The sequence below is a fragment of the Quercus robur genome, chromosome 11, assembly GCF_932294415.1.
Source record: "Quercus robur chromosome 11, dhQueRobu3.1, whole genome shotgun sequence".
NCBI classification, from domain to species: Eukaryota; Viridiplantae; Streptophyta; class Magnoliopsida; order Fagales; family Fagaceae; genus Quercus; species Quercus robur.
Genome location: NC_065544.1, coordinates 49,075,410 through 49,093,114, shown reverse-complemented (window position 1 = coordinate 49,093,114; position 17,705 = coordinate 49,075,410). Strand labels below are relative to the sequence as shown.

The 17,705-nt window shown below is 31.8% G+C and overlaps 1 protein-coding gene across 5 annotated transcripts in view; it reads left to right on the top strand.

The window, feature by feature from the left end:
• The window catches only part of LOC126705497 (wall-associated receptor kinase-like 22), a 117,329-nt gene that overhangs the window by 8,893 nt on the left and 90,731 nt on the right, over nt 1-17,705 (top strand). For 2 of the 5 annotated variants that reach the window (XM_050404549.1, XM_050404548.1), the window contains exon 1: nt 16,314-17,359. In XM_050404549.1, coding sequence (XP_050260506.1) covers nt 16,477-17,359 — 883 coding nt within the window. In that variant the 5' untranslated portion in view covers nt 16,314-16,476. Of the gene's footprint in view, nt 1-16,313; nt 17,360-17,705 lie in introns of those variants that run through there. The other 3 variants (XM_050404552.1, XM_050404553.1, XM_050404551.1) reach the window with 3 other exon arrangements.

The window sequence follows — 17,705 nt, the reverse complement described above, 5'->3', positions numbered from 1 at the left end:
GACGATGTACAGGTTGTAGTTAGTAAATATTTGGGGGGTTTTGGATTTTGTACTTTACATGTTTGTTGAAATTCTTGAATGAGTATAGGGACAAGAAGCTCCTCCATATAAGCTCTCTTGTATATATATTATTGTTGAGATTACAATTTGATTTGAATACACGGACAACATTTTATTTAAATTTTAGATTTCATTATTTTATCAAACTCTATTCGATAAGGCTTACCTTCTTTATTTTTTTTTTTTTTTTTGTAAGTTGTATCAAAGCACACTACATCCCCAAAATATTCATAATCCAACTTCATTCTGCTATCTGTCCAAAAATTATTTGTAATTAGATTGCATTCTTTGAAGATATTCAAGTAGGCCTCATGTACCCCATTTTTCATCTCATCCATTCATCTTGTATGCAAATAATAATTATAATCCTCAGGATTGAAGCCAAGATTGTCAAGTGCACCTACCCTTCTGGCCATTAGTCCTACACTTGCTCTTGGTGTAATTCCATAACTATTTGCTAGTTTAGCCTCAATAGCTTGGTTTGGATTAATGGACCTTTGAAATCTAAGGAATATACGATTACGAGGAGAAGCTAAGACATGTGTGTGCTTTTACACAAATTTTACCACATAATATTTTTCACTACATCTACAACTAATTTTCATCTTTGCCAAGCAACTACATCTTGTTTCTGGATGATGGCATTTCACATTATCATCTCTTTCGTCATTCCCTCGTATACCCTCACAAGAACAACAAAAAACTCTATCTAACCATTTACATGAACCATCTTTATCACCCTTGTGGCCCTTATTTCGCCTAATACTAAATCCAACTACACGCACATAACTGTTATAAAAATCATACGCATCTTGCTCAGTCTCAAACTCCATTCCTAATTTTGGAATCACTTCTTCTTCTTCTATGTTAGAATGAATTTTGTCATTGCTATCTATTGATATAGGTTCTGGTTATTCAACTATCACAAGTGAATCCTCATCTTCAAAATTCAATTTTTGAACTGATTGACTATCACTCTTAGTATGATAATTGCTATCACTCCTGACCTTAATACAAAACAAAAACAACACAGTTATCTTTTTAATAAACAACATATATATATATATATATATATATACACACACACAGCTAAAGGGAAGAGACGGAAGCACAGTATATAATATAGTGAATGTAAGTAAATAACTTAAAGTAAGAACAATAATAAGGTGGTAGAACCAGCCAAGCAATATATATGAAAATAATTCAAAGTAAATGAAAGCAATTTAGAACCGTCCGTTATGGCGGTAATCTGTCCAAGGTGGTGGTAGCAACAAGTAGAACAATGAACATAAAACTGAAAATACTTGTTATTAAAAGTAGAATAAACACTTACAGTAGTATTGAATACAAGATCTCAATAGTACAAGTTAACAGTTACAAAGCTTGAACTAATCCTAGTTACAAGATTTGTAGTGAACAAGGTAGTAGTAGTAGAGGTATGGTAAATTCTCTCTCTAAGAAGGCTTCCTAAGGGAAGGAGTTCTAAGGGAAGAAAATTTTGTAGTAAAAACTTAAGGGACAACCCCCCTTAAATAGGCGAAATATCTGAGTGAATAGTTCAACAAGTAGTAACAGTAAATAGTGAACTGTGTAGTGAACAGTAAAAGCTTGCCCAAAGCAATGTTTGGTGTGACCAAAAGCCTTGAAATCAGGGAGGATCTTCTTTTCAGCAGGAAACATGGGGAATCTTCATCATCAGAGGTGGAAAACAATAGTAGAATTTGACCAGAAAGTAAACATTGTAACATTTTGTGCCGTTATGCAGGCCAGACAAATTGGGGAATCAAACTTCCAATCAATCTTTTGCTAAGTCATCAACATCTTCTTCATCATGACCAAACCACTCCTGATTGTAGGGGTAGTAAGGGTCTTTTGTAACAGAGGCTTGAGAGGACCGTTCATCTTCTGAATCAACAACTTCATCTTCCTTAATCATCTTGGTGAGTAGAGCATACAAAGCATCAGGGTCTTTGCGGATTGCATCCAAAGGAGAACCCTTCTTTTTGGGCTTAACAGGTGGTTTAACATTTTTGGTAGATGAGGAAGCAGGTGCATCAGCCACAACCTTTTGCACTAGGGTAGTGATTCTTATTGGGGAAGCACTTGGGGAAGGGAAATCTCTGGTATCATTGTTAATAATGGATTGGGTGTGAGAAAACTTATCCCACAATTTAGCATACCAACAACGAGCGAGAACGTCACCTTCTTTAGCATACTGCCATTTTAGAATCCAAGGAACCTTATATTTCTTAATAAAATGAAGCAGGGGAGTGAACTTAGCTCCATGAGCATCAATTCTGAATCTTAATGTAAAATTTTGGAAAGCATCCTTCAATGGTGCAGGGAATATTTCAATAGTTGAACCAAACTGAGACCACCAGCGGATGAACCAGAAGGGGAATTTAGAGTCAAAATCCTTATCAAAGTTGACAAACCATGAGTGAGACATATTTTCATTTTGGTTGAGCATGAACCTGAACCAGGCAATAATATAATCATGATATGAATAGGGAATAGAGGATTTTGGCAATCTTCTTGTGGCGGCATGGTTGGGGCCCCACATTTCTTCAAAAATAATGTGGTTTAAGTAAACACTGTGATAAATAATCTTATCAGTATTAGCCTTGTCACTTATGGCTTTGATAGTGATTGAATTCTCATGACGTAGAATGTCAAAAAAGTATTGCACAGTCTTTTGGCTGTGCTCAGGAATCCAGTGAAATTGTGGAGGGAAATAACTTGTAGCAAGCCTAAAAGGGTTAGTAATGGAGGCCCTATTTGGCTCTATGGAAAACAGGTTTTGGATAGATTGTTTTTTAACATATTGGGAAGCATTGGAAGCATTAGGGTAAACAATTTTAACAGGTTGGCTAACAGTGACTAGAGCATAAGGATCGTATGGTGAGGCTAAAATAGAAGAATAATTGGGCTTGGGAATAGTACCTAGGGGAGTGAAACGGTTAACAATGACCAAAGAGGAAACAAGTTCTTTTTTAACAATTGGATTAGTAGTGGCACGTGTCTTGTCTTTCAACCGTCTACTTGCCATTGTGACATTGCAGAAATTCATGAGTAAGGAAATCAGGGATAGCATTTTGAGATCCTTTAATATATTCAATGTCAAAATCAAAAACACTCAAAATAGCTTGCCATCTAGCAAAAATATGTTTTGAAGCAATATTTTCAACATCTTTTTCAATAATATATTTAGCACTTTTGCAATAAATACGTAACAAAAACTTTTGGTTTAATAAATCACTTTGAAATTTTGAAATACATAATACTATGGATAAAATCTCTTTTTTAATAGTACTATAATTTAACTGTGCATTATTCCAAATACCAGAATAGAAACGAACAATTTGTTCTGGTGACCCAGGAGAAACTCTTTGTTTCAGAATACCATGTCAGAGGCATCGGTTTCAACTATTTTGAAAGCACCAACAATGGGAATACCAAGACAAGGCAATGTCTTAACATGAGATTTGATTTGTTTAACAAGGGAAGTACGAACATCAGACCAAGGAGGAGGATTAGTTTTTAACCGATCAAACAAGGGTTTACATTGTTTCCTCATATCCTTGTAGAAATCCGCAACATAGTTTAATGACCTAAGAAATCTTTGGAGCTATATTTTATCAATGATAACATCTAGAAACTTATCAACAAATTGGATGGCTCTATCTATAGGACGAATCTGTCCTTCAGAGATGTCATAGCCAAGGAAACAAACTTTGGTTTGAAACAATTTGATTTTCTTAGCAAAGACAACAAGACCATTTCTTTTAATAATATCTAGAAACGAATACAAATGTTTCCAGTGTTCATCAATAGAACTAGAGTAAACAAGAACATCATCAATATAAACAATGGTGAAATGACTGAAGGAATTAAAAATATCATTCATGATGCTTTGAAACTCACTCGGGGCATTCTTAAGACCAAATGGCATAACATTCTACTCATAATGTCCAAAAGAAGTGGTAAAAGCAGTTTTGTACCTATCATTCTCACTAATCTGGATTTGCTAGAACCCAGATTTCATGTCAAACTTGGAGAACACCATAGCTTCACTTAGCCTATGGACTAGGTCATTCTTATTAGGAATAGGATACCTAATCCACTCCAAAACCCTATTCAAGGGTTTGTAGTTAATTACTAATCTAGGGGTTCCTCTTTCAATCTCAGCATTTTTCTGCACATAAAAAGCTGAACAAGACCAGGGGGACTTGCTATTCCTAATCAATTTTTTCTGCAACAAATCATGGATTTCTTTTTTGCAAAATTCAACAATTTCAGCATTCATTTGAATAGGACAAGCTTTAGTGGGAATATTTTTCTCATCAAAATCTTTAACATATGGCAAGTCAACAATATGTTTCTTTCTGTGCCAGAAAGCATTAGGAACATCAGAGCAAACATCATCAATCAGCATTTTCTAAAAATTATCAATTTTGGATTGCAACAACTTATCAGAAATTTGTTCAGCAATTTTCTTGTATCTAACTTCTTGCTGAAGAAATTTAAGATGTTTAAATTTAGCATGAATCATGTTTGAAGTAGCATCAGTGTCAATTTCAAATTTTGAAGCAAATTTGAACTTTACTTTCTATCCAAAAGGATCAGTAGTAATTCCATCATGTTCCACAAGAAAATGATACAAAACATTTATAAAAGGCAAACCAAGAATCACTTTATTAGTCATGTTTTTAACAAGAACAGAAGGAATCTTGAAACAGACATTATAATGGCACACATGAGCATTATTCAATTCATACTTAATTTTCATCTAAGAACCATTAGCAGAAACCAATCTTTCAGTAGATTTTTCAAAATATTTTGAAGGAATCAGTCCTTCTTGGATACAGTTCATATCCTCACCAGAATCAATCATGGCAATAACAATGAAATGATAATCAAGAGAAACAACAATTTTAAATTTTCTAAACCATTTTGGAGGAAGTATTTTATTAACAAGAGCAAGTTGAGGATCAGTGAAAATATCATGAATACCTTTATCAGAAAGAAGAGTCTGTTGACTGGATTTATCTCCATCTTTGTGCTTATCATGTTCACTATTAGATTTATCAGATTGTTGTTTATCAAGGTTTTTATCAACTTTCAACATTATCAATTCTTGTTTAAGATTATTGTTATCACTTTTAATATTTTTAAAATCATGTTTTAATTCGTTTATCTCTTGTTTAACAATATTAATTTCATGTTGTGAATCATTAACAGTTAAATCTTTGGATTTCTTTTTATTAAATCTTTCCAAAGTTTCTTCAAAGCTTATACTTGATTTTAGTTTTTTATCAGTTTCATTTTTTACCAAATTTTTCTTGAACCTATCTAAATATTCTTTTTGTAGTTCAGGATTTTGAATTTGATTTATCAGTTGAATTATTAATTTTTCATTCTTTTCACTCTTAGTGAGGGTGTTAACAGATTTAATAACATTGCAACAAGAATCTCTACAACCAATTTTAATATTAGGAGAATTAGAAGAATCAGTAGTAGATTGATAGCAAGAATCAGAAGAAGAGGAAAAATCATCTTCCAAGGAATCAGACGAATTGTTTGATTCAAGGATTCTGAATAATTCTTCTTGCTCTTTGTCATCAATGTTTAACATGTTGAACTTATTTTTTAACTTTCCAAGTTTTTGTTTACAATCCTTACTAAAATGTCCAGGTTTTCCACAGTTAAAACATTTACCTTTTCCTGATCTTTGTTTAACAGGTTTCTTTTTAGCATAAAAATTATTAGGTTTAACAAAGTTGGTTCTGTATTTTTTATGTTTTTTATGGCTATAATTTTTGTGACTTTTATCATGTTTTTTCCCTTTTTGCCTGGAAGGAGCAATAGGGGCAAACCATATTGTTTATAGAAATTACTCATTTCATATTTAGCTTTTCTTTTATTTTTTAATTGGTGTTTTAATAGTTTTTCATCATTGCACATATTAATGCCAAGTTTTTTAATAGTGCTTAAAATATCACCATAAGTCAAATTATCATAATCAATAGAATCATTTTTACCAATTAACTCTTGTTTTACCTTATAAGCAAAGATAGGAGGCAGACCGTCAATAAACTTTTCTTTCCAATAAGGCTTGAAACAATCTTTCCGATGCATTACTCTGGAAAGGAAAATATCTTGGTACCATCTATAATCAGACATAGTGGGACATCTCAAATTATTTAGCAAATCAAAAATTTGAGATGAAATATTAGATGGAGTACCAATAAAATGTTTGATAATAGTATAAATCAAGGTATTAACACCATCAGGAATACCTCGACCAATACTTTCATCAAATATAGGCAAACCTTCATCATTCTTTTTAATAGCATGTTTAATAGATTCTCTGGAATATTCTGTGAGATAAGAATCCTACCATCCGTGAAGAGTACCAGAAAAACCAGTAGCAAGAAGGTCAACAATTTCAAGGTGATCAAGATTATGGTTATTAACATAAGCAATTCCAACCATAGACATATGACCCATTTTATTAAAGATTTCTTGTTCAGACAGACCATCAATATTCCATTCATAAATCTTATTAGCAGAAACAAAAAACTGAGTTTGAAAAGGTCTTTCTTCAAACTGCATATCAGGGGGAGTAGGTTTTGAATACCAATTTTTTGTAAGAAACATAGGTTTGGAATTTCCAACAAATCTTTTAATTTCTGGTAAATCATCATCAAAAATCTTTTTTGTAGAAACAGAAGATACAACCTCAGAATCTGTACTTTCATCAGAAACAATTTCTTTTCCATTTCTTGAAATAGTGCATGTTGTACTTCGAGAAGTACCCTCAATTTTAACTTTTAAATCAAAAAGCATTTTTTCAACAATTTCAAGAGTTTTAGATTGGGAGGTTTTGAACTTGAAATTTTCATCATGATTGGGTAAACTAATCAAAGGTTCCTCAATCTTGATAGAAACATGATTTTCAGAAATAGATTTTTCAACAGAAGCAGTTTTGTCAATAATTTTTTCTTCAATACAATCAAGCTATTAACCAATAACATGCAAAGATTCATTAGTAAAATTTTTTTGTTCATTAAGACTAACAATAGGTGTTTTATCATTAGCAATTTTGAAAGGAGAGGCCTTTACTTCCTCTTTTGTCACTTCATCCTTCTTAGTAGTTATCAAAATTGGCTCAAGAGAAGGATGATTAGATCTAATAATGGTTTTATCTATTTTAACAAAATTTGATTTTTTTTTTTTTCACATTTAAATGTTGTTTTGAAACCTCATCTTTTGAAACATAATGGTTTTCAAGAAAATCAAAAAACAAAATATGTTTTTTCAATTGATTCATCTTTTCCAATCATTTTCTCCTAACATGGTCTTTTTCAGACTGAGCAAAATTATTTTGGAAATATTTTCTTTTAGGTATGTTTTTTGAAAGCATAAACTCATTGTACAAAGAATCCCAATCAATTTCAAAATCATCGTTTAAAATAGTCAAAAGTCTTAATTGATTTTGGTAAACAAGAGGATTTTCAATAGGAGGAGAATCAAAATCTGATGGAGTAACAGATACAGAGTCTTCTTCATCATCAATAGCAACATTGCCATGAGGAGAGGAAGATTCAGCTTTAGTAGAATAGAAAGGAGTGCTAACTTGTGAGTTACCACTGGAAACTCCTTTTAGCTTTAAACCTATGGGTTTTTCAATACTTTTTTGCAAAAAATCATTGAGATCTTGATCTCTTTTTGAAATATTTTCAGATCCAACAAAGGAATGTCTTCCTTTCTTGATCCTTAATGGTTGGTTATTTTGAAAATTTATTTTAATAGTACCATCAAGATATTGTTGAATACGAGTAAGATCAAGTTCATCAAAAATAGGTTTAACAAGAGGAGATTCTTGTTCAAACAACCATTCAGTGGGAAGCTTAACGTCTTGCCATTGAATCATTTTTGGAACTTGAACTTTAGCATCAGGAGTTGAACATTGAATTAACATAGTTTTACCAAAAGGTTCTCTGTGATTTATAGCACCAGGATTTAATTGAGTACCTAACAATCTGTAATAAATGTGGTAAATCAAAGCAAAAGGCTTACTACCTTCTTCCATGATATAACCAGATGAAGCAATATTTAAAGTTAAGGCTTTAACAATATTAGGATCATCCAAGGCAAGAGTAAGATCAGGATAACAGTTAAAATAAACAGGACCATTATACAAAGAAGCAGTAATCATTCCAAGAATGATATCTTTAAAATTTTTAAATCTAGCATCACGTAAACACATGAGAACAGAAGCATTAATACCCTTTCGGGTGAGTGGTTTAATAGCAACTTGAACCATACCAATATGCAAATAACTGAATTTTTTAGCAATGAACTCATTAATATTTCTTTTAGAAAACAAGCAACATTTTTCATGAACTCTGGAAATAGAAAATGTTTGTTCAACAGTTCTCACTTTGTAAATGGGATAGAAAGTAGTTTCAACAAAACTAGTCTTATAAACAAATTTAGTATCAACTTTAGGAATATTCCATTTTCGGAAATTAGGGATCTCATTTTCTTCAACAGTGTGATCTTCTTCGTTTTCGATAACAGGAGGACAACTAGTCCTGGAGCTGACAGAGGAGTTGGATCTCCACAACTTATCCATACTATCCTAGTTTCAACACTCAATTATCATGTTTTTCTCACAATCATTGCATTTCGTAATACATACCCACCTTATACCTCTCATGCCCTACACGCCCTCTCTTGGCTCAAACGGGCCTTACAGTTCGGTTCTGGGAATTCACTTTACGACTAGGGTGGCACCAACAATGGTAAGAAGGGAACACAACAACAAAGTACCAAAGGTTTGGGTAGACACAACAACACGTCAAGTGTATATAAAAAAGTTGTTATAAATCCTAATTCTTATGATTAAAATAAATTAAAAATATATATATATATTTATTTACGCTAAAAAGAAGAAGAAGAGAGAATTTACTATGTGATTGAGCAATACTTAAAAGGCGTTGAAGGTTGCTTGTTTTAAAAGTTGAAAACAAAACTAGAGCAATAGGACAAAAGGAATCTCTGTGGTAGTGGACAATAAAGCTTTGGGAGATGGTAAGGAATACAATGAAACAACAGAGAGAGGAAACAAAACCAAAAACAAAAGCAGAAATCAGGTTAACGTCAACATTAATGTTAAAGTTAAAATCCTAACATTATCTCACTTAAAAGAAAGAGGTCAGCTATTCAAATTTTATTGGTAGAGCATGGAGTGGAGCACAATATATAAGATAGAAGATTTAGACTTCACTATTAATAGGATATGGACTATTAAAGCGACCAAATTAAAACTCACAACATTGGCAGCTAGATTTTTGTTGACTTTGATGTTGACTTTTGTCTTCTATGCAATTTCCATAGAAATATGAAGATATATATATATATATATATATATTTGGCTTATCATGAGTGTAATACCTGGAAAAAAAGACTTAATGTGGGGTATTTAAGTAAATCTTTTTGTGGGGTTAGTTTTATAATTAATATTATTAAGGGAGTTTTTAAAAAATAAGGTAAAAACCCAAGCTATATAGTATAAGCTAATTAAATCAACATATAATTACATATATTTTGAGCGAGAAGACTATCCAAAATATTCAAGTAGATAAGAATTGACGGTACACTTGAGATAAGAGCCTAAGAAATCTCATCTTTCGTCAAATCTAAGTTTTTTTATGGAATTAGAATATTTTTATGTTAGTATTTTTGACCAATAATGAAACTATTTAAATATCCAATGAGTTTATGATGTAAACAAAGAAGGATTTAGATTTATATTTTCTGTGCCCTTTGTTGCGTTAAGTGTAAAAAGAAGCTGCAAATTTTTAGGCTTACTAGGTCCGGTTCTGCACAAGTTTACCAAATTGTGGTTTCCGTGAAGGGAAATTCTTAGATGGTCCTGGACTACAAGGTCAGCAAGCTAACCTTGAAGTCCTAGCCAATAGAGAGAAGACATTTAACTAAATATGTAAGATGTCAATTTACATGCCATGTCATTTCAACAAATCCACAAATTTTAACATCGTTAACCCATCCTCTGTTCAATTTCAAATTTCCTTTGGGAATTGAATTGGCCGATCGGTGAGAGCTTTCACAAGGTAAAAGCTTTCAAATTTCATTATTTTTGGGAATCCTCTCTCTCTTTCGCTTTTCCTGTTTCTCTCTCCCTCTGAGATATGGAGCTCCCTATTCATCATCATCAGTCATCACTACAACTATCTCATTAGTTTTTATTTTTTGAAGATTTCACAAGACAACACTTCAGCTTTATTTCCATACGGCTATCTCACTGCCATTGTCATCATATGAATTTTGGTTTTCGATCGGATTCAGATCCTCTAGATTTCCTAGGGTACTCTACCAAATAGATTTTTTTAAATCTTAACCATTCTTTAATGAATTAATGGTCTAGATTCTGCCATGTCAGCATTCCACTAACAATAATCTTAATTGTTTTGTTTGTAACATTATTTTATTATTTTAAGAATATTGTTAGTGGAATACTGAGATGGCAAAATCTAGACCATTAAATCATTAAAAAGTGGTTAGGATTTAAGGAAATCTACTAGTATAGTTCTCTAAGAAATCTAGAGGATCTGAATCCTTTTCGACCTTGAATGTGAGCCACCTAGGTGATAAATCTTTTAATTATTTTAAAGGCATTGGTATGCTTTATTACAAAGCTTCCCCACTTCTAGGCACAAATATAATTAGCAATTAGACATAGTTACCAATATAAAGATGAATATATTATTTATTCCTATGATATATATATATATATATATATTTATATACACACGTAAATTTAGTATATAATAACAAAAAAAAAAACAACAACAACAACAAAAAACATATATCACTACACATATTTTATTTGGGAGCAAACACCTAATATATTTTATTTGGGAGCAAACTTATCACAACAAAGTAATAAATTTATACCTCAATACATTTTTATATATTTTATTTGGGAACAAACATATCACAACAAAGCATTAAATTTTTCACCAAAAAAAAAAAAAGCATTAAATTCATACCTTAATACATTTTTATATGTTTTATTTGGGAGTAAATATATCACAACAAAGCATTAAATTTTTCATACAAAAAAAAAAAAAAAAAAGCATTAAATTCACACCTCATTACATTTCTATATATTTTATTTAGGAGCAAACATATTACAACAAATCATAATACATTTTTTAAAAAATGAAACAAAACAAAACAAGACAAAATAAATTATATTTCCGTTATTTTGAAAATTGGGTTCTCCCATGCTGATGTGAACAAGATTTTGTGTGAACAAGATTTTGTTTCTTTACACTAGAACCTTTCACTTGATTTTACTAAAAATCACTTGTAGTAACATTTGTTTGTGGTTACACTGTGTACTTATTTTTTATTTCTGGCTTTTGTTCACAAGAGTGAGAATCTTAAAAGGTTTTTTTTGTCCTAATTCCCAATTGAGAACAGCTGGCCAGCTTCTTCTTTTATATTTTATTTTTTTTAATAACTAACGTTAACGGGGTTGTCTAACGTAGACTTTTTTTTTTTGATCGATCAATCAAGTCTAACGTAGACTTGAAGACTAGCATTTGTCATTGTTGATGAGCTGTTGATGAGCTATACTATTTAAATGATGTCATACATTTTTAGTTACATGTCTTCTCTCTATTTAATTTTTTGGTTAAGTGTCTTCTCTCTATTAAAGACTAGCATTTAAGAATTTCTCTTTGGTGAATATGAAAAGTCATGGTGTAGGCTTGTAGTCTCACGAGAGAGAGAGAGAGAGAGAGAGGAGTGGTGTACCCGTAAGTGCCCATGTGCCTTGTACTTGGTTTTGTCCTCATCTCCAAAGAGAATTAATGGTGGCTGGATATAAAAAAAGAAAAAGAAGAAGAAAGGAACACACGTATAGGAGAAGACGGTTCGAGGTGGTGGCCCTTTACAAATTGACTTTGACCCTAAATTTAGTCCGTAGGCAGGGAGACTCAACAATTTTGAAGGTTTTAATCGAAAATTTTAAGTGGAATATTTTTTATATTTAAATATTAATTAAATTTTTTATTTAAATTTTTTAAATTTATTACAAAATTTAATAAATTAATATTACTAAAATATAAATGAATTGGTATAATATATATCAGATTATTAATCGGTATAATAGCTAATAATAATTGATAAAATAAAAATTTGCCTAAAAAGTATATATTAATTTGAGTGGGTATATATTAGGTGTGGCCCGTGTGGGTGGATTAGAGAGTTTGTAGCTGTGTTGGTGGGGGCCTAAAATTGTTTTCCACTTTTTAGATTATAAAATATTATATTCTCAACAATTGCACTGTGCCTTGCAGTGCTAAGTCCTGTTATTTTATCTAGTATCAAACCTTGTGCAGTGTGCATTGTCACTGTACAGAGGCATTAGTGCTGTGGAGTGTGAGCAGATTGTTCAAGTGTAAGACCAAACTTAGTTTCAGCAAAAAAAAAAAAAATTAAGTGCAGACTCAGCGAGTTGTCCTTGTCCTGTCAACCAAGTAGATTATAAAATATAACTTAAAATGAATGACTGTCCTTATAAAAAACATCTAAGAATCAAGACTCATGTGTTGTCCTTGTCCTGTCAATTAAGTAGATTAAAAATTATAACTTAAAATGAATGAGCTTATAGAAAAATATTAAGAATCAACACAAAGAAAAAGAAGGGAAGAATATAGATAAAAAGGCAAGAGGTAGAAACATAAAAGATTTTTTCTTTTGATTTAAAAATTTATAGTCTCTATTTTAATATATTTCAAGATAATTATGTTATATTATTAATAAATTTGTCTAGTATTAATTTTGATTTTAACATATTTTAAGAATGAGTTAATGAATTTGTTTCTTAAAATTTAATTTTGTTAGCTGAAGTTTGGCTATTTTTGTTTTTTTCCTATTTAATTTTTTGTATTTTAAGATACAATGAGACTTTTTTAATGCATTTTATTGACCAATAAAAGGACTAAAATATTTTTTTGTAATTAAAAAATATATATAAATATTACACACACACACACACACACACACACACACACACACACACACACATATATATATATATATATATATTTCAAGTGGGGGCCTTCTTTTATTTGAGGGCCTTAAGCAATTGCATCAATTACATCTACTGTTCAGCCGGCCCTATATGAAGGCCTCATCCTTGAGAACTACTAGTAGCAAAACGTAAAGGAAATATATATTCAATATATATTATAAATATGTAGATTTTTTTTTAGAAACAAACACACACACAAAGGAGAGGGAAAGAGGTTCTAACACAAAAGCACACCACAACTATTATTAGATATTTGATGTGAGATAATAGTGAAAAATTATTGGATATTTTTAGTAGTTTCTTTTTTGACTAGATACCATTATAAGTTTTCTTAAATGATTTGATTATTGAATAAATGGTGCTTGAAAACTAGAAAGCATGGGTGTGGCTTCAGGGCCGCCGCACTTGCACCCAATGCAACGTGGGGTGCATGATGCTACTGATCGCACGTCAGTGAGGCATCCTTTTTTTTTTTTTTTTTTTGGCTCTGATTCCGGCCAATTTGCGCCAATTCTGGCAGAAACGAGCATTGAAATGGTCGATATGGCCTAATGCTAGCTGATACGGCCTGATTTCGGTTGAAATTGGCACCGAAATAGCTAATACAGATCGATTTCGGCCGAAACCGGCCTCCACCATGTCGTCGGCCTCCATTCTTTTGCTTCATGTGGCCTTGTGAGAGAAGGGAGAAAAAAAAATAGAGAAGGAAAAAGAGATAAGGATAACACTGTGGATAGAAAGTTGTGGATAGATTTTTGAATAGGTGTATTGGTATAAGAGATGAAGACTTGAAGAGTAAAAAAAGATAGAAAATGTTGGAACTTGTGAAAACAGTAAATATACAGGTTTTGATTATTTGATTTTATCACCTTTACCTATCCGTTTTTATTATTCTTTAATACTTTGATTTTATCACCTCATTACTTTTTTTTTTTTTGAAGGAAAATAATTTAGTATTATAAATATGTTATTGGGCTAAAATTGGGGTTGTGTAAACATTATAACAATACATAAAAATATGCTTTTAAATTTATTAATATATGTTTACCATTACTCTTAAATTGGTATATGTTGATTTCAAAAAAAAAAAAAAATGGTATATGTTTATCATTATATAAAAAAAATATGTTTAGCAATATATAGAAAATATAAATAAAAATATTTTTAATAATTTTTTAATTGCCACACCCGCATCCTACTTTTTAAAAAATTGCTAAGTCTCACACTCGCATCCGCACTCACACCTGTGCTTCATAGCTGAAAAATTGTTTCAGATGATATTTAAGGATTTTAGAGGAAGTATTAGGGAGAAGTTCTTTTGTGGTGAGCTAATTGAGGTAAGTACCCTTATCCTAATTGGTTTTATTTTGCTTATACTATTGTATCTTAACTACTGAAAATTGTTTATAATTGTTACAATTTATTTCACAATATATATTTGATTACTGAATATATGATTATATATATATATATATATATTACCAATTTAAAGTAAAGAATAAAAGATTATCACAAATATATTTGATTACTGAATATATGATTATATATATATATATATATATATATTTGTTTGAACTCAGATTGATATATATGATTTTGGACAATTTGATTATGTTTTGACTTTGATACCTAGCTAATAGGGATTATTCATTAATAACGAAACTAATTCTATCTAGGACATCACGAGCCTATCGTGTTTTTGAACCCAGCTAATGGGGAATATACATTAGTACGAAACTCGTTTCTACTGATTCTGATGCCTAGTCATGGAGATATAGTACGACCATAATCATAAATATGTAAGATTGTTAAGAATGTGAATATATTTGAATTTATAAATTATTTTAAGTCAATGAAACTTCTTTAGTTTATTTTTGAAAACTCATAGTATATTATAACTTTTGACATATGTAAAAAATTTTTATCTCATAAATCTATATTATTTTGTCAATCTATATACTTGTTTCAACTAGTTTGGTATTTAGTTACTCACTGAGTTGTCAACTCACCCCCTCCCAACCCCCCCCCCCCCCTTTTTCCCTTTTCAGATTTTGATCAGGAAGAGTAGCATGTGTTTAGCCGTTTAGGCTTTCGCTGAGATGTGCGTATAAGTGAAGTTTAGGAATTGTTGGAATAAGATTTGGACTTTTATGTTTAAAAATTATCATTTGTTTAAACTTTTAGTCTTAAAAGATTTAGTCTATTTTTCTTTGTGATGTTGGAAGATTATTAATATAGTTGAACTTTTGTACTTAATTGGATTTGATCTAATATGTCAATTGTTGAGGTATATTAATGCTCTTTGAAGGCCTTGCTTGCTTATAAGGTGGAAACCTTGTAAGTATGTGGCTATTGTTACATGCTTAAAACTCTTGATTGGATTTAGGGCGTGACAATAAGAATTGACTTTGGTCTTCCATGCAATTTCCATAGAAATATCTAGATTTTTTTTTTTTTTTTTTTTGGGTTATCATCAGAAGTCAGGGCTTGGCCTTGGTGTTTCACACAAAGACTCATCATCATCATCAGAGAGAGAGAGAGAGAGAGAGAGAGAGAGAGAGAGAGAGAGAGAGAGAGAGAGAGAGAGAGAGAGAGAGAGAGAGAGAGAGAGAGAGAGAGAGGTGGGTATGCTGACAACAAAATCAAAATCACCTCAAATTTGAAAGATAACTAAAAGTTTGTGATCTCCAATAATATCAGCCACAACTAGGGTGGCAACAATCCGCTCAATTCATCCAAACTACTTTACCCATTTTGCTCTGTATCACCCCGGTACGGATATGCTATTAATTTTCAAGAGGGCATATTCAACTATTAAAATAATAAATCAAGTTAGGTGGTGGGTTGAGTTTTTTAAACCACCAATACTTGAGTCAACACGCCTCTATATATATATATATATATATATATTCATTTTTAGTTAGTTTATTATCTAGTATCAAATTTAAGTTTTTATTTTTCTTAAACTAAAACTAACCCGTCAAATCCAACCTACAGTCGCCCTTAACCACAACATACATAGGAGAGAGAGTACAAATTAAAAGCTACCGACAGTCTTGTAGGTCATGGGATTAATTTCCAAGTTAAAAGCCACACTCGTCACTATCGGCTGCTAGATTTTTGCTGACTTCCATGTTGACTTCGGTCTTTCATGCAATTTCCATAGAAATATCTAGAATTTTTTTTTTGGCTTATCATAAGAAGTCAGGGCTTGGCTTTGCTGTTGCACACTGAGACTCATCATCATCATCACAGAGAGAGAGAGAGAGAGAGAGAGAGAGATGGGTACGAGGAAGAGAGATATGGGTATGACGGTGGGAATGGTGGTTTTATTGTGGTCAATGAATGTATTTACAAAAGCGGTGGGTTTGGGAAACAGTTCATGTAGTGGAGCAGCAGCAGTTTGTGGGAACGTTACAATTCCATACCCTTTTGGAATTGAACCTGGTTGCTACATTGACGATTGGTTTGCGATAGGTTGCAACAACACTCTTGGCTCTCCCAAGCCTTTCTTGAGAAGATTAGATCTGGAGGTGCTGGACATTTCATTAGAAGGCACACTTCGCGTCAACTATCCTATGTCATGGTGGTGTCCTAGGAATGAGACTAAGAATGCGACTGAGAGCGCAGCAAATGTGAGCTTAGCATCAAGTCCCTTTTTTTTCTCAAAATCGAGAAACATATTCATTGCCATGGGTTGTGGCAACTTGGCTCTTCTTCGATCCAGTGATGGCTCAATTGGTGGCTGCATGTCCGTTTGTTATGAAGACGCCATACACTCAAACGCCAGCAGCTGCAATGGCCTCGACTGTTGCAAAACAACAATCCCTTCAGATCTCGATGTGTTTACCGCAGATGTATCGGGAAAGTATGGAAATTTTACAAGTGCCAAAGATTGCAATTATGGCTCCTTAGTAGATCAGAAGTGGTTCGAGGAAAATTTAACAAACCACATTGAAGTCAAAAAAATGTCTCAAGTTCCTGTGGTATTAAATTGGGAAATAAATGAATCCTTATCTTCTCTTGTAATGGAAACTAATTCATCTGACTCAACCTGTCAGCTTGCAAATGGTTCTTCGTTATTGGGTAATATGAGTACGACTTTTACATGTACTTGCGACCACGGCTTTGAAGGAAATCCCTACCTTGTTGATGGATGTCAAGGTAAACTTCTCGCACTCTATTGATTCTATTTATTTACAAATAAATTAAATGTGTGATTCATTTTCATAGACCAATAAAAATGATTAAATTAATTAATCTTGATGTTGTCACAAAATTTCATTTTGGGTATATCAAAGTCTGTAGATATATTTTTGTGTCACAACTAGGGCATGTGTGACAAATATTGTGTTCCAAATTTTATTTTATTTTATTTTTTTTGAGAAAGTTCCAAATTTTATTTTGGTACATCATTTGTCAAAAATTATGTTTAATAATCTTAGGGACAAAAAAAGGTGTTTGACAAAGTATATTTATTTCTTCTACTTCTCTTCCTTTTTTTAAGCTT